A 23,958-nucleotide genomic window follows, 5' to 3' on the forward strand; every position below is an offset into this window, starting at 1 on the left:
CTTCTCCTACCTTCATGTGCTCTGGGGAGTAAGTCAATCCCCTCTTCTGGGTGGCAGCACCCACAGAGAGCCCTTTATATTGTGGTTAATGAGTTACATACATCTGGTTTCCCGGGCAAGCTTCTTCGTTCCATTCCCGTTACAAGATTATAGTTAAAAACTAAACACTTATCAAATAATTTTATCTACAAATTCTAAACTCCTTGACCTTCACTACTGCTAGCCCCGGGCAACCATCCTTTCTGCTGCGGGAAAATAACGTTTACTCCTGACCGTCAGGAGCCACAAGACCCGTGTCGGAGTATTCCCACGACTCGGAAACGGGAGGGGGGAAGCAGGGAGAGACGCGCGCGAGCTGTGGCATCCCCGCCAATCAGCGTCCTGGAAGAGGGCCGCTGGGCGTGGCTTGGCGGAGGGCCCATTCCCCCCTCCCGCAGCCGATGACGTCACGCGACCAATCAGAGGACGCGCGGCGGCGGTTTCATTCAAAAAAAAAACCCGCGGCGGCGGCGAGTCTCCCCAGCATGGCAGATTCTGGGGTCCAGGTGGGTGCGGGCGCTGGGGAGGGGGCTTCCGAGGGGCTGGACTGCAAGGCCCATCCTCCCCAGAGGCTTTTTGCAGCGGGGGCTGCCTGTCTCGTCCTCCCTGCTGTGGAAGCTGCCGCCGCCGCCGCCCGGCTGTTTGGAGAGTCTCAGTCAGGGCGTTCCCTGGGGAGGGGACGCGTGTTTAGCTGACTTCCGTGTCGGGGCAAGAAACGAAGCTGCGCGGAGGCTTCTCTTCCCCGGGAGTTCTGGGGAAAGCGTGAAACGGGCCCCGTATCCTCTCCCGTGGTTGAGAGTCCGGGGGAGGGGAGGCGGGCTGAAAGTCTTGAGGACTAGAAACTCTGGGCACCTAACCTGCTTTGGGTCCTTCTGGCCCCTCCTCCCGAGCCAGACTGTGCTGTAAGCCAAGGCCCCCTGCCGAGTCAGGGAGGGGCCCTGGCCAGCCTCCCGCTCTGGGCTCTGTTCCCTCTGCAATGGCAGTTGGAGTGTGTCTCCCCCCCCCATTTAACCTCCCCCTGTTTGACCTCAGGACCCGGCGGCTTCCTCTGCCCAGAATGGGCCCAACGCATCACCCGCACCGGGCACCATCTCCTGGACGGCCCCCCTGGACTGGCTGGAGCAGCTCCTGCCCGCTTCGCCCATGCTCGCCGACCTCCGCCGCGGCCTCCCAGTCGGGGCCCCCCAGGAGGAGGAAGAGGGGGGCAGCCGGACCCTTGAGCCGGGGACCACTGCCAGCCCTGCTGCCCCAGGATCTCACGGGAGCCCCTGCCTGGCTCCAGCCTTGCTGCAGGGCCACCGTACCAGCACGCCCGTCTCGGAGACGTCTGCGGGAGCCTGGGCAACCCACCTGAGCTGCCAGGACTTGGGGGCAAAGACCCCCTCGGAGCTGAGCCCGGCCCCCTTACCTGGCTCGGCTGCCCCGGAGGCTGATGCCACGGCCTCCCCTGAGGGCCAGGAGTTGCCTGTCCTGTGCCAGGACCCAGGCACTGCCCACATCTCCCTGGCGGGCTGCGTGTGCCACGGCCTCTGGGGGTCTCCTCTGAGCTTCCTGGACGATGGACTCGGGGTGTCTCCAGCAGGGACGGACCCCTCTTGGCCAGTCCCCAAGAGGGGCAGCCCCAGCCCTGCCTGCCCCACCTGTGCCCAAGCCTGCAGCCGCTCTGGCAACCTCCCACGCAAAAATCAGGGCACCAGCGTCACCCCCGTCTCTCTGGCGTCTGCAGCTGCCTGGACCTCCCAGCTCAGCTTCCGGGAAGCTGGCGTTAACACCTCCCCTGCAGAGAAGGCCCCCACCACCGACAGCACAGCCGAAACCGACTCCCTTCTCTGGCAGTGAGTTTGCTGGAAGAGCCTGGGGCAGAGGGACCCCCCCCCATACCTCCCCAGGCCCTTCAAGGCTGCGGCCAGGAGGGTAACCGAGGCAGCCAGGCCACTTTCTCCCATTGTCGCTCTTGTTGGGAGTTTGGGGAAAGGGAGAAGAGGGGGTGAGGAATGGGTGGGGGGGAAGAGGGAGGGGCAACAGCACTCAAACTGGGCCTGGTTGCGTGGTGGGGGAGCCCCGGACATTCCAGAGCGCTTGGAACATTTTACTTATTTACTTGTTTACTTGACAAGTAACTCTGGTAGTCCTCCTGTTTTTCCCACAACAACAACAACCCTGTGAGGTGGGTTAACGTCCATGGAAGAGGGACTGGCCCAATGTCACCCTATCACTTTTCCTGCCTAAGGCGGGACTAGAACTCGCTGTCTCCTGCTTGGCCCCAAATCACCCAGCTAGCTTTCTTGCCTAAGGCAGAACTAGAACTCACCGTCTCCTGGTCTCTGGCCCAGCACCTTCACCACCAGACCAAGCCAGCCCTCCCTTTTTCCACACTCTCGCCCTGCAGCAATAACTCTTGCAACTCAGGCGATGGCAACAGCCCATAACCTGGGTTTTGTTTTTCCAAAGAGACTCAGGCAGTATTTCTCAAGAATACAACTTTAAGATGGGTGGACTCCAACTCCCAGAATTCCCCGGCCAGCATAGTCCACTCCTCTTAAAGGGGCCACAGTGGAGGAAGACCAGACTAACCTAGCGTGAGAGACGAGGGCTGGTGGGAAAGGATTCAGCCAGCAGCCCCCCTGGTCTACCTTTATCTTGGCTGAGAGCCAAGTGTGGGGGCTCCGGGGCAGAACATGGAGAACCCCAAAATTGAGGGTTAAATTGGAAATGCGAGACCCAGGGACCTGTCCTAACAATCTGAGGCCTGGCAGAGCCATCGCTCCTGGGGGAGCCCCGCTGCCCTGCCTGGGACTGAGGGGGGGGCTTCTGTCTCCCCAGCTGTTCCCGGGATCAGCTGAGCGGCCTCTCCCGGGTGGAGCTGGAGGGGCGCCTGCAGAGCACCCTGATCATCATGGAAGCCCTTTCGCACCAGATCCGGGCCGCCCAGGACTTCCGGCCCCCGGCAGCCCTGGTGGGGCCAGCGGACCAGAGGGACGCGGCCACCCAGACCCCCACCTCCGAGTCCAATGAGGTAAGCGGGGGCTGGGTGGGGTGAGAGGGCAGCGTGACCTGCCGGGATGGGACAGCCCGGGTTCAAGACCGGAGTGCCACGTAACGGTGTGAGCACCCTTTCCTTGCCCACTCAGCAATTTGAAAGCATGGAACTGCGAGTAGATAAATGGGTACCACTCCGGTGGGGAGGAACAGGCACCCTGCGATAGCCTGATATTCTGAGTGGTCTAGGGCAGGGGTGGGGAACCTTGGCTCTTTTATGACTGGTGGACTCCAACTCCCAGAATTCCTGGGCCAGCATTTAGGCTCAGTGTGGCTGGCTCAGGAATTCTGGGAGTTGGAGTCCATCACTCATAAAAGAGCCAAGGTTCCCCACCCCTGGTCTCGGGTCTCTTGTTTGAGCAGGGGGCTAGACTAGAAGACCTCCGAGGCCCCTTCCAACTATTCTCCCTTGGCAGGAGGAGCAACTCTACCACGACCTCTACCAGGAGCTGCGGCTGCGGTTCCAGTCCCTGCAGGAGAGCCAGCAGACCCGGCAGGGCCTGGCCCAGCGGCTGGAGGGCGCCAGCGAGGAGATGGCAAGTCTTGCTCCCTCTGGGGAGGGGGCTCGGGGGTGCGGGTGCCTCAGCTCCCCTGTTCTCTCTCAGCTTGGGTGGGAAGTCGGAGACACAAACCCTCTCCCAGGTAGTCCTCTATTTACGGCTGGTCACTTGGCAACCGTTTGAAGTCACTGCATCTCCCTGGGGATACAGGCAGTCCTCAACTTACGACAAGTTGAGGACTGCGTGTATCCCCAGGGAGATGATACACCATGACTTCTAGCTAGCAGTTTTTGTCACACGGTCGTTAAGTGAGTTTGACTTCCCCATTGATTTTACTTGACACAAGGTCGCCTAAGTGGGACGCCCAGGACTCTGCGACCGTCATAAGTATGAGTCAGCTTCTAAGCAGTCCAAGGTTTGATCACCTGTCATGCTACAATGGTCGTAAAGGCGAAAAACAGGCCATAACGCGCTCTTTTCAATGCTGCTGTGACTTTGAACGGTTACTAAACGAAACGTTGTGAGGACTCTGCATAGCACTCGCAACCTGGTGCCGAAGTCACACTGTGGCTGACCACCACCACCACCCCGGGTCACATGACCTCACACCAGCCACTCAGCAGCAACCCCCAACCAGGTTTTCCGCCGGTGTGGCTGAAAAAAATCGGCATTTATTTCTCGGTATTTGGCAACACCAGCCGCTAGCTGACCATTTGGCTCACTTAACGACCGCCGTGTTTGCTCTGTGACCACCCGTTGGCTTAGCTCCTGCCGCAGGGAAGGTGGTAAAAATTGGATCGGTCACATGGGTGACCCACTTTACAGCCATAGTGGGGCAGGCTCCGTTTCCGTCGTAAGTCGAGGACTTCGCAGAATGCTTTGTGGCATGTGAAATCGGCCTTTGGGTGTCAGGAAAGCCTCGCAGGGGAATGAAATTGGGCCCTGCAGGGAAAGAGGGGGCCTGAGGAGGGGTCCCTTAAAACGTTTTTCTCGTAGAGCCCGTTCCCATTTTTACAAATTCTATCGGGAGGACCCCAGAAAGACGGGCAGAATTTGGATATTGGTGAATTGGTATTTACTGTATTAAAAAATGAAGTGGGCGTATATATCCATTGCATCACGGAAAAATAACAGTATTAAACCCATTAGATCAGCGGTCCCCAACCGTGGCCCCTTTATGACTGGTGGACTTCAACTCCCAGAATTCCTCAGCCGGAGTTGAAGTCCACCAGTCATAAAGGGGCCACGGTTGAGGACCCCTGCGTTAGATAGATAGATCCATATTTTTTAATGGAAAAATCATATTTTATTTTTGAAATAGACAAAAATGAGGAGGAAAATGACATTGTCTTAAATTCTAGAAAGATCCTCCTTTGGCAAACGATGTTGGTTTTGATCTGGCCGCTTCCTAAGAAAGACGCGGGAGACCCCCGCACCCCTCCCCAGGGGTCTCTGACCCCCTCCTTAAGACAAGAAGAGCAGCATCTGCTGCAGGCTCCCCCCTCTGCTGCTGGGAGTCGGGGAGGGGGGGCAGGGGGGGTGTCCGAAGGTCCAGGTGCCCCTTCCTGGCGCCTGGCCTGAGTCTGCTGCAGCCTCCCTTTCCCCGGCCGGAGGGCGGCTACGGCCAGGATTGCCGGACTCTCCCAAGCCTGGAGGGTGCCAGGCTGGGGGGGCAGCGGGGGCGAATACCCGGTGGGCCCCTTCCTCCCCCTGCCCTGCCCAGCCAGTGCCCTTCCCCTCGGCAGAGAGCGTGGGCCTCCGGCTCCAGGCAGCTCCAGGCCAGCGTGGAGGCCTCCTTCCAGCACCTCCAGGACGACCGGCGGTCACTCCAGGAGCAGGTGAGCATCCCTGGGGGGGGGGAGGGGGGCGGCCTTTCCTCCCTCCCTTCTTTCCTTCTGCCTTTCTCATCTCCTTCCCCCCCTCTTTCACCCTTTCTTCCATCCCCCCTCCCTCGCTCCCTTCCTCTCTTCTTTCCTTCCCCTTCTGCCTTTCTCCTTCCCTTTCTTCCCTCCCTCTTTCTTTCCTCCCTCCCCTTTCTCTATTTTCTTTTTTTCTCTCTCCCTCCCTCTCCTTTGTCCCTCCCTTCCTCTCTTTTCTTTTCTTCCCTTCCTCCCTCCCTTCCTCTCTTGTCCTCCCTCCCTCCCTCCTTCCCTTCCTCTCTTGTACTCCATTCTTCCTTTCCTTCCCTTCCCTCCCTCCTTCCCTCCCTCCCCCTCTTGTACTGCCTGCCCTGGCTAACCCCCCCCCCTCCCTCTCCTGCAGCAGAGGCAACTGGGCCGGCTGCTGGTTCGGGCCCGGGCCCAGGTCCAGCAGTGGAACCAGGAGCAGCGGACTGCGGCCGGGGAGCTACAGGCCGCCCTGAAGGCCAAGGAGGCGGTAGGAAAGATGGGTGTGGGTCTCTTCCCCCACCCCCACCCCAGAAAAAGCTGAGCCTGCTTGGAAGCTGGCAAGATGCCAGCCAGGCGCCCCCAGCCCTCTTCCTCCCCAAAGCCCCCTGCGAGGGGGGGCTGGCTGGGAATGCTGGGCACGGGCAATGGGGGGCAGGATTGGGCGGGGGGGAGGCTTGCATCCCTGGCTGCCAATTTGCTCACCCAGGACCGTGCCTGTACAGGTAGTCCTCGACTTACAATGGTTCGTTTAGTGACCAAAGTTGCATGGTCACCGGAAGAAGTGGTCTTTTCGCACTTAACGACCGTTCCGGCATCCCCGTGGTCATGTGATCAAAACTCAGGCGCTTGGCAACCGGCTCGTAATTAAGACGGTCACAGCGTCATCTGATTGGCTTTTGCAAATTCCTGACGAGCGAAGCCAGCGGGGGAAGCCGAATTCAATTAACAGCCATGTTAGCTGCTTAACAACCGCGCTGGTTCACTTAACGGCAGCGGCAAGGAAGGTCGTAAAATGGACCAAAACTCACTGAGCAACAAAAATTTGGGGGCTGCCTTGTGCTCGTAAGTCGAGGACTGCCTGTGTCGCACCCTGTGGGCCGGCCTGGCCACTGGGGAGGAGAGCTGCTCAGAGGGAGACCTGAGCACCCAACCACCCTCGCTTTCCCCGCAGGCCACCTTGGTCCTGGAGTCTCTGCAGGCCAGCGCCTCCGCCAAGATCCGCACCCTGGAGCTGAGCGCAGAGTCGCGACGGCGCTTGTGCGTCCTGCTGCAGGAGGCGACAGCGCACAAGGTGGGGGGACGGGGAGGGCTGCGGCTCAGGCCGGGCCAGGGGGGTTGCCCACTGCCTCCAATGGCTGCCGCTTTCTCTGCACTCCCCCCTTTTTGCAGGAGGACCTCCTGCTGGAATGCGGCCGCCACGTGGCCCAAGGGGACAGACTGGCCACAGCCCTGCAGGCCGACTGGGCGCAGATGCGGCTGGACGTGAGTGCTGCCTGCTGACCCCAACCCCCACCCCTCCTGCCGGAGCCTCCCTGCGCTGACGGGGGGCTTCTCGGTCTTCCCCCACAGTACCAGGGCTGCCGCAGCGCCGTGACCAGATGCCTGGTGGCCCACCGGAAGATGGCGGAGGAGGTGGAGGCTGCCCGGACTGAGAGCGCCCGGCACCAAGAGGCAAGGCTTCTTCCTGGAGAGGGGGGGGCTGGAAGAGTGGGGGGGGCCTGCTCCAGTTGTTAAGAGACCCATTATTCCCCCCCACTTCTTATGGGGGCAGTGTGCCAGAGGTGGTCCTCGACTTACGATCACAATTGAGCCCAAAATTACTCTTGCTGAGCGAGGCATTTGTTAAGTGAGTTTTGCCCCGTTTTGCAACCTTTCTTGCCGCAGTTGTTAAGTGAATCGCTGCAGTTGTTAAGCCAGTCACCCGATTGTTCAGTGAGTCTGGCTTCCCCTGTGAGATGGTCTCACGAGGTCGATGGATCGTTAAGGTGCTTCCAAGTGAAAGGCATGATGCAGAGATGCAATCATATGAAGCTTTATTTAACGATAGATTAGAGAGAAAGAATTACTTGGCATGGAGACATCCATGCCTGCGTGAGAGAGCAAGCAAGCATAGCATAACTAGAACAGAACAAGAAGCAGAACAAGAACAAAGAGCAGCCCCTTTAGCAGAGGTATTTATGGGGGGTCTCAGCCCCTCCCTAACCATAAAACTCTCGCCAATGGGGCTGCAGGGGCCGGGGACCCCTGACCCACCAGTGGGAGCAAAGAAGCCTCTTTGCTCCCATCTGATGACCTTTTTGGGTAACTGCCATGGCTGGCACAAAACATCTAACAATTCCCCTTCTTGCCAGCCAATGACAGGGACCAGTAAATGTGTGTGAGGGGCGAGCAGGTATCATAGACATGCACAAAAACGTTTAGAAGATCAAACACAAACGCTTACACAGAAGGTTGTGCCGGTCAATGGGAACAGGTTTGGTGAACAGATCAGCTATCTGGTCAGTTGTTTTACAATGCTCAACATGTATAAAACCCTCTTTGACAAGCTGCCTGACATTTTTATAGCGTATGTCTATGTGGCGGGACCTAGAGCCCACCGCATATGCCCCCGAGATTGCAATTGCGGCTGTGTTATCCTCTTGAATTTGGATAGGCAGAGGAGGAGATGCCCAGATGCTCGTTATCAGATCATTGAACCAAATCAAATCATTGGCCGTGTCTGACAGGCTGGCATATTCAGCCTCAGCCGTGGAGCAAGAAACAAATTTTTGCTGCCTAACATGCCAATGGACAGGACAGCCATTTAGCAATATGAGGAAACCAGAGGTGCTCCGTCTACTCTTGGTGTCGCCAGCCCAGTCTGCGTCTGAGTAAGCGGAGAGCTGGGCCGTCTTCCCTTTCTCTGGTTCCAGCACAAGGAGGGCATTAGCTGTGCCCCTGAAGTATCTAAGTACCCTTTTAACAGCAGTCCAGTGGAATTCCTTTGGGTGTTCCACGTGCCTGGACAGTAGATTCACAGCTAAAGCTATGTCAGGCCTGCTCCAATTGCTGATGTATAGCAAGGAGCCAATCACAGATCTGTAAAGCTTATTATCTGTGAACTCAGGACCGTCCTTGTGAGTGTGATTGTAATAGTCACTTTGCATCGGGCTATGCGTTGGGTTAGATTCTGCCATTTTGCATTTGGCCAATAACTCCTCTATCTTTTCTTTTTGAGATAGAGCGAACCCCCCCTTAGTGGCCAAGATGTGCACACCCAAGTACTTGTCAACCCGCCCCAAAGACTTCAGGGTAAACCTTTCCTCCAGGGCCTTGGCAAATTCATCACACCTTTCCTTGTCAGGCCCTACATATAGTAGGTCGTCCACATAAACTAACACCCGTTCTGTGGTACCCTTGGAGTTGCGTGTGAAAACACATTCATCTGCATGGGATGCAGTGAAACCAACTTGTTCTAAACTTTTTCTAAGGCAGTCATACCATAATTTCCCCGACTGCTTGAGGCCATATAACCCTTTGTGGAGCAACCATGTATTTCCCCCTTCCTGCTGGTAGCCAGGAGGGGCCCTCACGTAGATCTGCCGGTCCAAGTTGCCGTGGAGGTAAGCCGTCTGGATGTCGAATTGGAAGACTTCCTCCCCCAGAGCGGCTGCAGTTACGAGGGCGGCCTTGACACTCTCTGCCCGGACGGTTGGAGAGTAGGTCTCCCCGTAGTCCTCCATGTAGCGCTGAGCGAAGCCCTGAGCTACCAAACGGGCTTTATACAGGTAGAGGCCATTGGCAAGTGGTTTGGCCTTGTAAACCCACCTTGTGCCAATGACTTTCCTCTCCTTTGGTGGTTGCTGGGAGGTGAAGACCTTGAGTCTTCTTAGGCTGTCCATTTCCTTCTCCATCGCGAGCTGCCATTTCTCCTGCTCTTCGATGGGCAGCTCCTGGATGTCAGAGAAGGATTTTGGGGTGACCACAACACTGTTGACGGACGCGATGTGCCCAATGTCAATTCTCTTTGGCGGGATCCCTTTGTTGGACCGCTTTGACCTCCTTACCTTCTGCCACTCACCGCCCTTTTCTTCTGCGGGTCTCTGAGGCGTCGCTGGGGGTGGAGACGGCGTGTCTTCCTCCATGGGACTGGACGCATCTTCGTCTTGTTCCTCACTTTCGTCGGTGGCAGGGTATGTGGTCGTCTCAGGTGATGTGGTCGGTGTGTCCTTGCTGGGTCGGTTGACATATGGGCTCAGATCATTCGAGTGGATCTGGGTCCAATTGAAAGTCCTCTTCGAAGGAGGCAGATTGGGAAGTCACAGACCTGCCCCCTTCTCCCAGGAAACGATAGGCTTTGGAGCCAGGAGCATAGCCCAAGAACCTCAGTCTCTGGGAGACAGATCTGCCCTTCTTCCACAGCTGCTTGGGGATGTGCACCCACGCATAAGAGCCAAAAACACGTAAATGTCCCAGACTTGGTTTCCTACCGTGGACCAGGAAATATGGGGTCTGGTCCACAACACTGCTCCAGGTGCGGTTTAAGGTGTAATTGGTGTAGTGCACCGCCTCTGCCCAGTATGATTCTGCGACCCCAGGGTCTGCAATCAGACTACGCATCATAGTTTGCAGGATTCCATTTCTTTTCTCTGCTACACCATTTTGAGCAGGGGTGAATGGCGCAGTAAGAAAATGGCAGATGCCCTTACGCCTTACCCAGTCCTGGAATTTTCGGGACATGAACTCAGCCCCGCGATCGCTTTGCAGTTGTGCGATCTTGGTCTTGTACTGGGTGTCTACAAAGTTGTACAGTGACTTTATGGCGTCAAAGGCTTTGGATTTTTCTGTGAGGGTATACACGTGGCCGTATCGTGAAAAATCATCAACGGCAGTGAGAAAATACTGTCTTTTCCCTAGGGATGGTGTGAAAGGCCCAACCAAATCAACATGTACTAGTTGGTACGGGTATTGGGCCTTACGCAGTGACACTTTAGGGATGGCGGCAGCCTTCCTCTTTGTCTTCTTACAAATGGCACAGTCCAGGAATACGTCACAATTCTTGAGCTGGACTCCCTCAGCAAACTCTCCCATCTTTTTAACTACAGGGAAGCTCGCATGACCTAATCTTCTGTGTAAGAGATGGGCACACTTATCGTGGAGTGGCTTCCCCACTGACACCCTCTTGGCTCTAGTTGCCTTGAGTGGTGCTGTAGGTGCCTGCTGAGATTCGGGTTTCTTGCCCACACTGCCCTTAAACAGCCTTGGGGCTGGCTGAGGGGGCTTGGGTACAACCGCTTTGGCCTTGTACTCCTTAAACAACCTTGGGGCTGGCTGTGGGGCCCCTTCTGAGGTGGGTGGGTTCTCAGGGGAGAAGTATGGCAAACCATTTATGATGGCAATACTTCCAATGACCCTCTGGTTCCGGGTGACATGACCTCCCCCTTTGCGAAATAAAACTTCCACCTTGTCATCGTCACATAATTTGGTAATGCTTAATAGGTTGTTGGCAATGGAGGGAGCATGCAATACCCCTTCAGCTTTTCCCAGCCCGGGTACAGAGGCAGTGCCCTCCGCAACAACTAAAGCTTTATCACCGTTGGCCACTTTGACAGATGAGTTAATTTTCTTTAGCCTTTTAAACCCTTGACTCATATTGGTAATGTGAGATGAAGCTCCAGAGTCCAGTAACCATAAGTCAGTGGGGCTGTCAGCCTTTGTGGTGGGGGAGAGAGAACAAGTATGCAGAAAATTGCCCTTGGCACTACCTCCGCCCCCGCCACACCCCCTTCCATGCCCCTTGCCCCTTCCTTGATTGGGACCGCGCTTGGGGCCTTGTTGGTGATGGGGGCAGTCTTTCTTGAGGTGCCCCTCAGAGTCACAGATGAAACACTTAAGTAGAGCATTAACCTGCTCTGAGTTGTGGCGCCCCCTTCTGGCTTGCTGAGTGGTGACTCTGGCGTATTCTCCTGCATCTCTTCGCCTTCTATCTTCTTCGATGAGTCTCCCTGTGAGGTAGGACAGAGTCATGGCTTCCTTCCTTGTCCCTTCCAGTGAAACAATGAAGTTGCTCCAACTTCTGTCCAGGGAAGCCAGAATGACAGCGACCATGTTCGCATCAGTTACAGGGTGGTCTCTGGACACCAGTTCTGCCCTGAGTGCCTTCAATTTTCCAAGATGTTCAGGCATGCTAGCTCCAAACCTCAGTCTGGAGGAGTAAAACTCAGTTGTAAGTCTGGTGATGGAACCGATGCTGTCGCTGTTGAATAAATTGTATAATAACCGCCAAACGTCACCAGCTGTGAGTCCATCTGGAATGCTGGAGAACAAGTTGCCATCCAGTGAGCTCAGCAGAGTAGTGTATGCTTGTCTATGACGCCACTCTTCTCGGGGTCCCCAGGGGAGAGGTGGCGGGTTCAGAACCATCTATAGAGTCCCATCCTTTAATAGACATACCTGCACATCTCTATTCCAACTGTTGTAATTCTCCCCCCCAAGTTGCAGTTTTTTAAAATCGTTTGGGAGGAGAGAGGCAGCTAAAAAAGAGTTCTTGTCGGTCCCACTTGCAAACATTTGAGAGCTGTCCATTGAGATGAATGGTAGAGGGATCCCTCTGGTGGTAGTTGGTGGGATTTTTCTCTGATTTTTGGCTAGCTCCGACTGGGCATGCCCGGAAATCATGTGATCCGGGGGAGGGCGTTGCCCAAGTCTGCCGGCCGGCAGAAGCCCTGGAGATACTTCCTGAGGATTGCAAGATGGAAGCTGGATGGCACATGGATTGCCCGGATTGCCTTGAGAAGCCCATCGCTGGTCCTGAAGAACCTGGGGGCGGCTGAAGATGACTCTGGAGGGGGGGCCTCTTCCGGGGCCCCCCCGAAGACCATCTGGCAAGCAGGGCGACTGGGCAGCGGCAAAAAGTAGGCTGGGGGCCCCGGGGGTTCACTGGGGGCCCTCTGGGATTGCAGGATATAGTTGGGAGGCTCCAGGCTGGACCCCTCCCGGCAGTTAGGCCCCGGGGAGAGGGTTGGAGGCCTTGCTACCACCGATGTTGTGGCTGTAGTCGTTTTAGCCTCCAGAGCTGCAACCAGGGCCTGGATAGTTGCTCCAATCTCTGCTGCAGTAGGCGCGGCTGGGCAGGCTTCATTGTCATCATAGGCCCTAAGGCTTTCTGGTGGGGAAGACCAGGCGGTTTCCGTGCCGCTTTGGCTGGATGCTACAGATTGCTGGGCCTCCAGGCTTGGTTGAGGCCTATCTTTATTAGACCATGTGGGTGTACTGGGGGCCGCCATCTTGTTTCCGGTATCAGGCCATGTGGGTGCCCTGGGGGCCGCCATCTTGCTTCCGGTTGCCCCAGGAAGCTGTAGGTTACAGTTTGGTGGGGAATTTTGCGCCAAAAGCTCTGGGGTCCCGGGGTCACTCAGGGTGGTGGGCGCCATATTAGGGGGCCTCGTGGGCGCTAGGGAAGGACTCACCAGGTGTCCAGAGGCTTCCTGCGCTGGGGTCCCCCGTGGAGAGGCTTGTGGCGTCCTTTGTGTTGCAAGGAACTTTAGAAGCAGCTCTTCGCGTTCCTGTTCAGTCATCTGGCTCACGCGGCGTTTGGCTTAGGCCAGGGCTGTTTCTGCTGCATCTGGGCAGTCTTGGGCGGACTGCAAGCCTTCCATGCTTCCCTCTGTGGCATGCAGAGGGGTCCCTGGCGCTCCGCTGGATCCTCTGGGGGAATGGAGGTCATCTGTGCTCTCACCTGGAGCGGAGTTCGCATCATGGGGTGGATGCAGGGCTGCTGTCTTTGATTGAAGACTTCGTGTCACAATCGGAGACCTCCTGCCATCCATTTTAAATGGGTTTGTGCTGGAACTTCCAGACATCTCATTGCTATCTGCTGGCTTGGAAGCTTTGCCTTAAACCATCCTCTGCTACCAACTTGTGAGATGGTCTCACGAGGTCGATGGATCGTTAAGGTGCTTCCAAGTGAAAGGCATGACGCAGAGATGCAATCATATGAAGCTTTATTTAACGATAGATTAGAGAGAAAGAATTACTTGGCATGGAGACATCCATGCCTGCGTGAGAGAGCAAGCAAGCATAGCATAACTAGAACAGAACAAGAACAAAGAGCAGCCCCTTGAGCAGAGGTATTTATGGGGGGTCTCAGCCCCTCCCTAACCATAAAACTCTCGCCAATGGGGCTGCAGGGGCCGGGGACCCCTGACTCATCAGTGGAAGCAAAGAAGCCTCTTTGCTCCCATCTGATGACCTTTTTGGGTAACTGCCATGGCTGGCACAAAACATCTAACATCCCCAATTGACTCTGCTCGTCAAAGGTTGCAAAAGGGGATCACCTGACCCTGGAGACGCAGGAACCGTCGTAAGTGTGAAAAACAGACATAACTCACTTTTGTCAGTGTCATCGTAACTTTCAACGGTTGCTGATTTACAACAAACTGTTGATTTACAACAAACTGTTGTAAATCGAGGACTGAGCCGCATTGTGGGCCAACACACCTCTGTGGTTGCAAATGATGAGATGCAGTTTCCCCAAAACTCCATCCTTCCAGGTGTGTGTCCCCCCGCTTCCTCTGGCGTTCTTCGGCCTTAAAGCTTCACCCTTCAGCAAAAGTTTCAGGTTCAAAGTTATGAAGGTGCTGGAAAAAGTGACATGGCCAGTCCTCACACTTACGACTGCTGCGGCATCCCCATGATCACATGATCAAAATTCAGCCACTTGGCAAATATCTCATATTTCTGACAGTTGCAGCATCCCTGGTTGGCGGGGATTCCATGATCCCCTTTTGAGAGCTTCTGACAAGCAAAGGCCCCGGGGGAAGCCAGATTCACTTAACGACCATGCGGCTAACTTAACAATTGCAGTGATTCACTTGACTGTGGCAGGAAAGGCCGTAAAACGGAGCAAAAACTCCCTTAACAATTGTCTCAGTTAGCAACAGAAATCGGGCTCTACTCTGGTCGTAAGCCGAGGACCCCCTCTCTGTATCCTTTGAGCTGCTCCCTCAATTCTGGCCCATCAGCCACTCTGCAGAACTGGGACCTCCAGACACTGGAAGGTTCTCCCCCCTCCAAGGAAAGGGGCGAGGAGCACGGAGGGTGGATCCCCTCTTTTTCCCTCCATAGCAGGGGGCTCCTGGACCCCCTCCCCAACATTCCTACCCAGCTGGGAAAGGTGGAGAACAGGGTTGAGCTGAACAAGGGTCCTCCATCTCTGGGCTCACCCCCACTAGTGGGTCCCGCTGCCGTGGCTCCCTGCCAGACAGGCAGGGACTACAAAGTCCATGCCCTCCCGCGTGACATGTGCAGGTCTGCCAGAAGCTGGAGGAGAGGACGGTGGAACTCGTTGAAGCACTGGGTCGGGTGACCGAGCTGGTGGAGACTAACAGGCGGCTGGACCAAGGTGAGCCCCAACCATCCGCTGCGCCTGGTTCAAAGCGGGCGCTGGGAATTGTGGCGCGTGTCCAGCACGCCGGGCCTGGAGCAGAGAAGTCACAAAAGTTGGGCTTGACCACAGATGGTGGGGAAGGAGGGGGAGGACAAGCCTCGGGTCCCCTTCTGGGGGTCTTGCCCACCAAGAGCGGGCGGGAGCTTGACCTCGGCCCTGTCCGCAGACTTGCAGGCCGCTCTGGAAAAAGTGACGGCCTCGGAATATCAGCTGGAGCAGCTGCAGGAAGAACAGCTGTCCCTCACGCAACAGCTGGAGGAGAAGAGGACGGCCGTCCTGCAGCTGCAAGACGAGACCGCCAGGTGAGTCCGGATGTGCTGGGTAGGGGGGCAGCGGTGTGGCTGCTTTGGCCAGCCTGCCGCCCTCCAGATGTTTTCAGCCATGGCTGACAGGATTCCGACCGCTGGATGGACTGGCGTGGCTCTGGGGTCTCTCTTTTATTTAATTTCACCTGGGAAAGCTTGGCCACCTTAAGACCTGTGGACTTCAACTCCCAGAATTCCCTAGCCAGCAGAGGGAATTCTGGGAGTTGAAGTCCACAGGTCTTAAAGTGGCCGAGGTTGGACACACACACCCCAGTCATAAATGGCCTATTCTTAAAAGGGCTGCCCCCAACCCCTGGGTTCCTTCATTTGAGGGTGGACTTCAGCCCCCCAGGAGTCAAGGGGGCAATTCCCACAGGGCCCCCCCCTCTAATTCTCCCAAAGACCGAGTGAGACTCTTATAGCGCTGAGGGCCTTTTGGGGAGGCGGCAGCTGTGAAGACCCCTGGCCGTTTGAGGGGTGAGTGAAACTCTGAGCCTACTTGCCATTTGGCTCACCCATCAGTCGGAGGTACCGGTAGTCCTTTACTTACAACACTTCACTTAGGGACGGTTCTAAGTTACACCGGCACTGAAAGAAATCATGACCGTTTTGCACACTTATGACCACGGCAACATCCTCGGGATTCGTCTGATCAAAACTCTTGGCGACTGGCTCATATTTACGACGCTCGCTGCGTCCCGGAGTCGCGCGATTCCCGTTTTGCAACCTCCTAACAAGCAAAGTCAATGGGAAGGCCAGCTTCACTTAATGACCATCTTACTAGCCTAACTTAACGGTGGGAAGCAAGGTTGTAAAATGGGGCCAAACTCACTTAACAACGGCCTCGCGTAGCAGCATATACTTGGGGCTCACTTCTGGCCGTAAAGGGAGGACTGCCCGTAGCTGTCCCTGACTTGTAAACCAGCTTTGGCGCGTCCAGGTGCCCCCTCCTCTAACTTGGGGGGTTCCCCCCCTCGCAGGCTGGCCCAGGAGAGGGAGAGTGCCCAGCGGGACTTTCGGGAGGCCTCGGATTGCCGCGAGGTAGGTTGGGGGCCGGGAGGGAGCTGGCGGTGGGAGGGAGGGAGGGGAGGCCTGGGCCTATTTCAGGGTGCCCTTCCCTGCCGCCCCCCTGCAGTTTCTGGAGCAGGAGAACCAGGTTGCCCGCCGGCAGCTGAGCGAGACGGAGGAAGAGCTGAAGGCCAGCCTGGCCACTCTGAGAGAACGCAGCAGCCTGCTGGAGGACCTCAAGGATGCCCACCGGAGACTCCAGTAAGGGCCCGGCTCCCCCTCTCCGATCCCTCCGGCTGGGGGCGGCCGAGCCCACCCTCTGACCTCTTCCGCTCCCTCCCTTCCCGCAGGCAGGAGCAGGAGTCGCTGGCTGCCGAGCTGGCCGGCGTCAGGGCGGAGCTCCGGCACACGGAAAGCGGCCTGGGGGGGCTCTCCCGGGCCGTGCAGGAGTTGGGGGGTCTCCACGCCCAGTGCCTGGGGGCTGCGGACATCCTGCGGACGGCCCTGCCAGGAGAGGTAGGAGGGACCCTGTTTGCTGGCCGGGCTGGTGGCCCCTGAATTTCTCCGGAAAGGGCTCCTCAATGCTGGCTTGTTTCCCAGGCAGCCCAAGTGGCCCCCCAGAGCAGCAACCGCACTCCGGGCCAGACCCCCTCCCAGCGCCCGGGGCCTTCCCTGGTGGACAGCGTCCTGCGAGCGGCCTCCCAGGAAGGTGAGGAGCCCTTCTCTGGCCACCTGCACTTGGTCCTCGACTTACGAGGCCCCGCCAAAAAATTCTGTTGTTAAATCAGTTTTGCCCCATTTTACAACCTTTCTCGCCAGACTTGTTAAGCGAATCACTGCAATTGTTACATTTAGTAACATGGTTGTTAAGTAAATCTGGCTTCCCCTCCATTGACTTTGCTTGTCGCAAGGTCACAAGAGGGGATCACGGGACACTGTGACCGTCATAAATACAAATCAGTTGCCAAGTGCCTGAATTTTGATCGTGTCACCATGGGAAATGCCGCCGTGGTTGTGTGAAAAATGGCCCTAAGTCACTTTATTTCAGGGCTGTTGTAAGTTTGAACGGTCACTAAATGAACTGTTGTAGATTGAGGACTTCCTATACTTTACAGTATTTTATTTGTATTGTTTATATGGTGTCAGCGTGCACAGTCTCATTGCGCTGAGATAACCCAGGAGTAAACAAACAGTGGTCTATATTAAATGGTGGCTTATCTTACATTATCTACATTATCATACATCAGGAACAATATACCTACACGTGTTAATACAGCAATCTCCAACACACAGCAGTTACACAGCAGTTACAGCAGCAAATGGAAGAGACCGCACACATCTGCGGAGCCTTGCCTTTTATACCAAAGGCTCTTAAAGGGACACAGACCCTGCAGAGTCATTCCCATCATTACATCATACATCTCACCTTACTTCAGCTGGTTAGCTTTTAAATCATTATTTTGACAAATAGTTTTTTTTAAATATTATAAGCCGCCCGGGATTGGCCTCTGGGAAAAGGGGCAGCCAGTAAATTTAATAAGTAAATGAACAAGTGAATAAAACACAAAATTCTGATTTTGCCAAGGGGGGGAGGTGGAGCTATCAGCTCAACAACCCGTTTTCTCTTATATTTCCTTCCCGTTTAACTATATTATTATTATTACGGAATGAAGGCCATTTGTGCTTTCATCTGCAGCTGAGATTGCTTCAGGGACTGAAGTCTTGGATGTAGGCAGGGACGCCGTCTTTGATCGATGACTTCTGGTCACGATAGGAGAAGTCCTGCCATCTGTTATAAGTGGATTTGAGCCGGGTCTCCCAGACATCTTGTGGCATAGATCCTGGCTGGCTTGGAAGCTTTCCTTTAAACCATCCTATGGCTACCAACTTGAGAGGTGTTCTCACGAGTGAATCGTTAAAGGAGCTTCCAAGCAAAGGCATCACGCAGAGATGCAATCATATTAGCTTTATTCATGATAGATCAAAGAGAAAGAAAAACTTGGCATGAAAGCATTCATGCCTGCATGTGAGAGAGAAATAAAATAAAACAAAACAAGCTAGCATTACATAACTAAAACAAGAGAAGGACTAGGAGCTAGGAGAGGAGAACTGGAACTAGAAGGAGAAATGGAGAACTAGAACAAAGAGCAGCCCCTCGTGCAGAGGTATTTATGGGGGGTCTTGGTCCCTCCCTGACCATAAAACTCTCTCACCAATGGGGTCTGTCGGGGTCTGAGACCCTTGGCTCATCAGTGGAAGCAAAGAAGCCTCTTTGCTCCCATCTGATGACCTTTTTGGGGAACTGCCAATGGCTGGCACTAATCATCTAACAATTAACTATATTATTAAGTTTTTAACAATGTTTAGTGGGACTTGTGTGTTAGAAATAGTTCTTGACTTACAACAACAAGACAATAATTTTTGCATCAAGCAAGACGCATCTTCAATTGTTTTGCCCCGTTTTACGACCTTCCTTGCCACCATTCTTAAGTGAACCCATGCAGATGTTGAGAGTCACACTTGTTAAGTGAATGGGGGCTTGTGGAAGGTTACAACAGAGGGTTGTAACACACACACACACGGGCACTGCGATCATCGTATATACATGCTGGTTGCCAAAAGCCCGGATTTTGAACTCGTGATACTGGGGATGCTGGCTTGGGGGAAAAGCAGCCCTGAGTGCCTTTTTTCAGGGAACAGTTGCTAAACGAATGGTTGTAAGTCGAGAACCACTTATCCTGGTTAGGGGGACTTTCCCAAAGAAGGCAACCTTTGTCTCTTTCAGCCAAAAAGATCCCAGGCCTCTGGAGCGAGACCACCGCGTTTATGCGTGCAGCCCCGGCCCTTCCTCCCCAGCCCTCAGGTATGAACAATTAGCCAGTGGAACTCCTTGCCTCTGGAAGTTGTGGGGGCTTTTGAGAAGAGATTGGGCAGCCATTTGTGTGGGATAGTAGAGGGTAAGAGTGTCCTAAGACTTGTGGACTTCAAGTTGAAGTCCACAAGTCTTAAAGTTCCAAGGTTGGAGACCCCTGGTTTTTAAAGAGAGACTGGGCAGCCACTTGTCAGGGACGGTATAAGGGGTTCTCTTGTCTGAGCAGGGGGCTGGACTAGAAGACCTCAGAGGTCCCATCCAATTCTGTTATTCTGACTCTGGGGCAATCCCTCTTCCTAATCCCCCCCCTTGCCCTCCCTCCTCCCTGACCGGACTCTGTCTGCAGAGATTGAGGCTTCCTTGGCCAGCCACACCCAGGACCTGCGCCTGGCACTGAAGCAGCTGCGCCTGCTGGCCAGGTGCTGCCAAGAAGACATCAGAGAGCGGCAGGCACAGATGTGAGTGCTGGCTGGAGGGGGGGGCTGGCTCTGCTGGACCAGGATGAAGGGGGAGGGGGTCTTCCTGGTCCTTCTCCACAGGGGAAACAGCTCTGCGCTGAGCTCCCCTTTTCCTCCTGGCAGTTTGCAGCTGCAGCAGCAGCTGGAGATGTCGAAAATGGAACACCAGGCCGAGCTGGACGCTTGCAACGCCACCCAGGCCAAGCTCAGCAAGGCTCTGCACCAGAGGATCCAGGTGCGCTGGGGGGGGTGGGGGGCGCTGCGTGGGCTGGGACTCCCAGAATTCCCTGGTTAACTTTTAAGACTTGCGGACTTCAACTCCCAGAATTCCCTACTCAACCTTTGAGAGTTGTGGACTACAACACCCAGAATTCCATAGTCACTTTAAGACTCCCAGAATTCTATAGTCAATTTTTAAGATTTGTGGACTTCAATTCCCAGAATTCCCTAGTTAACTTAAGACTTGTGGGCTTCAACTCCCGGAATTCCCTACTTAACTTTAAAACTTGCAGACTTCAACTCCCAGAATTCCATTGTCAACATTAAGACTTGTGGGCTTCGACTCTCAGAATTCTGGGAGTCGAGGTCCACAAGTCTTAAAGTTGCCATAGTTGGACACCTACCCCCACCCCGTTCTAGCATGCCAGAAATTGTATGCTTGTTTTGCAAGGGGGGGAACTATTATTCTTGAAATATATTCATTAATATTCAACAAGATGGACAACTTATGTGTTTTTTATAAACATTTTTAATGTCTTGTTTAGTTTTTCTTTGTTCTTGTTAATGTTGTGAATAAATCCAACGGGGGGGGGGGCAACTAGGTGGTTCAGGTAGCCCCTTCCCAGCTGGGATTCTCAGTCAGACTCCCAGAGGTCATCTAGCTGGGCCACCTTCTGCAACCTGGTGGCCTTCATCCTCGGGGGGGGGCTGCTTTGAAGGGAGGGTTGTGCTGTGCCGCTGCCCTCTCCCCCAGCCCCAATAAGTCCTCCAAAGACCCCTCTTTCTCCCCCCAGAGCGAGAAGGAGCTGCGGGAGCTGCTGCGCCAGCAAGGAGAGAAGCAATTCCAGCTGAGCGACCAGAGGAGGGAAGTGGTGGTACGTCCGGGGGGGGGCTGGGGGGGGCATGAGCTGGGAGGTGGGCTCCTCCTCGCCCTGCCCCACCGGCGACCGACCTGCCTTTGTCCCCCAGACGCTGCGAGAGGAGGTGGCGCTGCTGAAGGAGGAGCTGCAGAAGTCGGAGACGGCAGCCGCCACTCTGTTGGACGAGCTGAGCGGGACCCGATGGCCGGACGTCCAGGAGAAGATCTGGCTGCGGCAGGAGGTGCCAGGGAGCGGGGGAGGGGGCTGCACTGCGCCTGGCTTCCAGGACCCTTGCGGGGGCCGTAACTGCAGCCCACGCTGAAGTTTTTGGGGTGCTCTCCTTTCCTTCGCCTGACGCGGGATCTGGAAGACGGGTGGGAAATTGGGAGAAGGTTATCAAGATTTAGGCAAGTTTAAGAATCTGGTCAACTAACAGTCAAGGCAAACGAGCGGGAAATAAGGAAGGCAAGGAAGGTGTTCAAGGTGGGCGGGGCTTAGAACTCCTGCGGGCGGGAAGGGAGAATGATGGCACCTTGGGCCCTCCTCCTTCGGGCTCGGCCCAGTCATCTCCTAGGCAACCTTGGCTCTTTTATGACTCATGGACTTCAACTCCCAGAATTCTGGCTCAGGAATTCTGGGAGTTGAAATCCACGAGTCATAAAAGAGGCAAGGTTGCCTACCCATCCTACACTGTGGCCCCTTTGCGGCCTGGGGACTTCAGCTCCCAGAATCCCTCAGCCAGCCTTCTGGGAGTTGAAGTCCTCACGTCGTCGCCCACCTCTGATCTGGAAGCACCTCATCTAGAATGAGGCTACCTTGAAATACAGGTGGTCCCAACTTGCTCCCCTCCCTTTGAAATTTCAGCAGCAGTGAAAAAAGTGACTTAGGACCATTTTTTACACTTAACGACCGTTTCGCCATCCCTATGGCCACACGATCACAATCTAGACACTTGACGACTGACTCGTATTTATGACAGTTGTCGTCTCCTGGGGTCACGTGATCCCCTTTTACGACCTTCTGACAAGCAAAGTCAATGGGGGGAGCCAGACTCACTTAAATGTCTGTGCTGAGTTTAACAGCTTCAGTGATTCACTTAACGACGGTGGCAAGAAAGGTCATAAAAGTGAAAGTTGTCTTGCTTAGAAGCGGAAATTTGCCGCTGAGTGTGTTTGCAAAAGGGGGTCACAGTAAACACACACACACACACACACACACGCACACACACACACACACACACACACACCAGGGACCTACGACCGTCATAAATTCAGGCCAGTTGCCAAGCATTTGAATTTTGATCACGTGACCATGGGGATGCTGCAAAGGTCGTAAGTGTGAAACCCGGTCATAAGTCTCGTTGGTGCCATTGTAACTTCGAACGGTCGCTAAACAAATGGCTGTAAGCCGAGGACTCTCTTATACTGAGCTATAAGATACGGCCGGTGAGGAATCTTTTTTCCTGTGCAAAAGGCTGCAGGATCACAACTCGACCCTGCTAAATTGTGGCCAACGTCCAGGCTTGCTAAGCAGAGCGGGCACTCTGTGCGTGCTCAGGTGCCCCCTTTCCGGGCTCGTGACGGCCTCCCATCCCCCACAGGTAGAAAAGCTGAAGGAGCTGCTTCTGCGGAAGGACACTGATCACACGAAGGCGCTGACCAGCCACGTGCTGCAGGTGGGGGTCTGTCGGGTGGGCCGGGGTCTCCCCTCCAGGTGGGCCGACCTTCAGGGGCTGTCCTGACTCCGCCCTCTGGGGCGCCGTGGTTGTGCCCGCAGGTGAGAAGCCTGGAGGACCGACTGGGCCAGGCCCAGCAGCTCCTGCGGCACCAGGAAAAGACGGAGGCGAAGCTGAAGCAGGTGGGTGATCCAGGCCCTGCCTGGTGAAGTCCCCAAGGCAGGCGGAGGTCCACCAGGGTAGCAGCTCGCCCCTGGCTTTATTCTGAGAAAGGCCAGAAGTAGCAATAAGTTTGGGGGCCAATTTTGAGGTTCCTGGAATGGGGCCAAAAACATTGGGGCACCTAAAGGGGCTAGTCCTCTTGTTTTGAGCAGGCCTTGCACCCACCCAGTAGATTAAGCTTCATATAGAGCAGGGATATCCGCCCTTGGCGGCTTGAAGATGTGTGGACTTCAACTCCCAGAATTCCCCAGCCAGCCATGCTTTAAGACCCTCCATCCGCAAAGCCCACTCCCTTCTAGCACTGATGATGTTGCCTAGCTGGGTTGTGAAACGTCTGCAAGGAAAGCGCCCAGCTCAGAGAGACCACTAAGGACCCCACAAGTTTCCCCCCCCCCGCCGCTCCTCTTCCTCCTCCCCATAACAAACCCCTCCTTTCATAGCTGGCTGGAGAATTCTGGGATTTGAAGTCCACGAGTCTTCAAATGCCTATGGTTGGAGACCTTTCCAAATAGTGATTGTTCTATTTTGGGAGGGGCTTTTCAAATGGCAGCTGGATGGCCACCTCTGAGGGAAAGGGGAGGGGAGGACTAGATGACCTCTACAGTCCCTTCTGAATCATGACTTCTGGGATTCACATGCTCCCTTTGACTTGCCAGCTAAGGGCATGGCTGCCACGACAGTTGGCCAGGTTTGCAGCTTCTGTGCCAAAATGCCAGCCAGCCTCACCAAGACAAGAGTACCCCCCCACACACACTCTCTCTCTCTCTCCCGCTGCTGTTTCTTGCTTGGCTGCTGCAGGCTGGAACCCAGTGGCTTCAGTGCTCTCCTATTTCCTTCCAGGCCCTCTCCACCTTGCCGGCTGAAGTGTCCAGCCTCACTGAGGTCCGGCATCTTGTGGACTTGTTTGTCTGAAGGTACCCCGGAGGTGAAAGCAAAGGTTGTTCTCATTTGTCTATTGAAATAAATAATGTTATATTTGCAAGGCTCTGGCAGTTTGTCTCTCAGCTTCTCGTCCCATCAACAGGGATACCCTCGGCTTTGTGTAGTTGTAGACGCCCCCCACCTCTGCCCCCCCCCTTCCCCACCAGAGACCCTGCTCTGCCTGGCCTCGAGCCAGGGGGGTCCCGGACACAGAAGCCCCCAGGGCAGTTAAGGACGTGGGAAACCATGCCTTCTCTTACCCCCCCCCTTGGGGTCCAGAGGCTGTCCACCCCATAAGTCCAGCTCTGTCGCTGGACGCCTGATAGCATCAGAGGGGGAAAAATCACAAATTGTCTGGTTTGGCTCCCTTGGCAGCTTAGAAGCTTTATTTGGGGCAGGGGTCTCCAAATTTGGCCACTTCAAGCAGAGCTGGCTGAGGAATGCTGGGAGTTGAAGTCCACAAGTCTTAAAAGTGGCCGAGTTTGGAGATTCCCCCATTTAGCACCTGTTTAGTTGGAGCCACA

At 55.2% G+C, this 23,958-nt stretch overlaps 1 protein-coding gene across 1 annotated transcript; it reads left to right on the plus strand.

Annotated features, from left to right (window-relative positions):
• Positions 1–524: 524 nt before the first annotated feature.
• SPAG5 (sperm associated antigen 5) lies at positions 525–23,498 on the plus strand (the record flags this gene model as incomplete). The annotated part of the gene is made up of 23 exons (XM_081314401.1): positions 525–545; positions 1,072–1,874; positions 2,863–3,055; positions 3,495–3,614; positions 5,171–5,416; positions 5,841–5,954; positions 6,639–6,758; positions 6,857–6,949; positions 7,037–7,138; positions 14,756–14,849; positions 15,061–15,196; positions 16,180–16,240; positions 16,335–16,468; positions 16,558–16,723; positions 16,808–16,916; positions 18,993–19,070; positions 19,426–19,537; positions 19,661–19,772; positions 20,551–20,631; positions 20,726–20,857; positions 22,217–22,291; positions 22,393–22,473; positions 23,354–23,498. 23 exons carry the CDS (start codon positions 525–527, stop codon positions 23,423–23,425), a joined length of 3,255 nt encoding a protein of 1,084 aa, XP_081170527.1. The 3' UTR covers positions 23,426–23,498.
• Positions 23,499–23,958: the final 460 nt, after the last annotated feature.

This window comes from Vipera berus (assembly GCF_964194415.1).
Source record: "Vipera berus genome assembly, chromosome: 1".
Lineage (NCBI taxonomy): Eukaryota > Metazoa > Chordata > Lepidosauria > Squamata > Viperidae > Vipera > Vipera berus.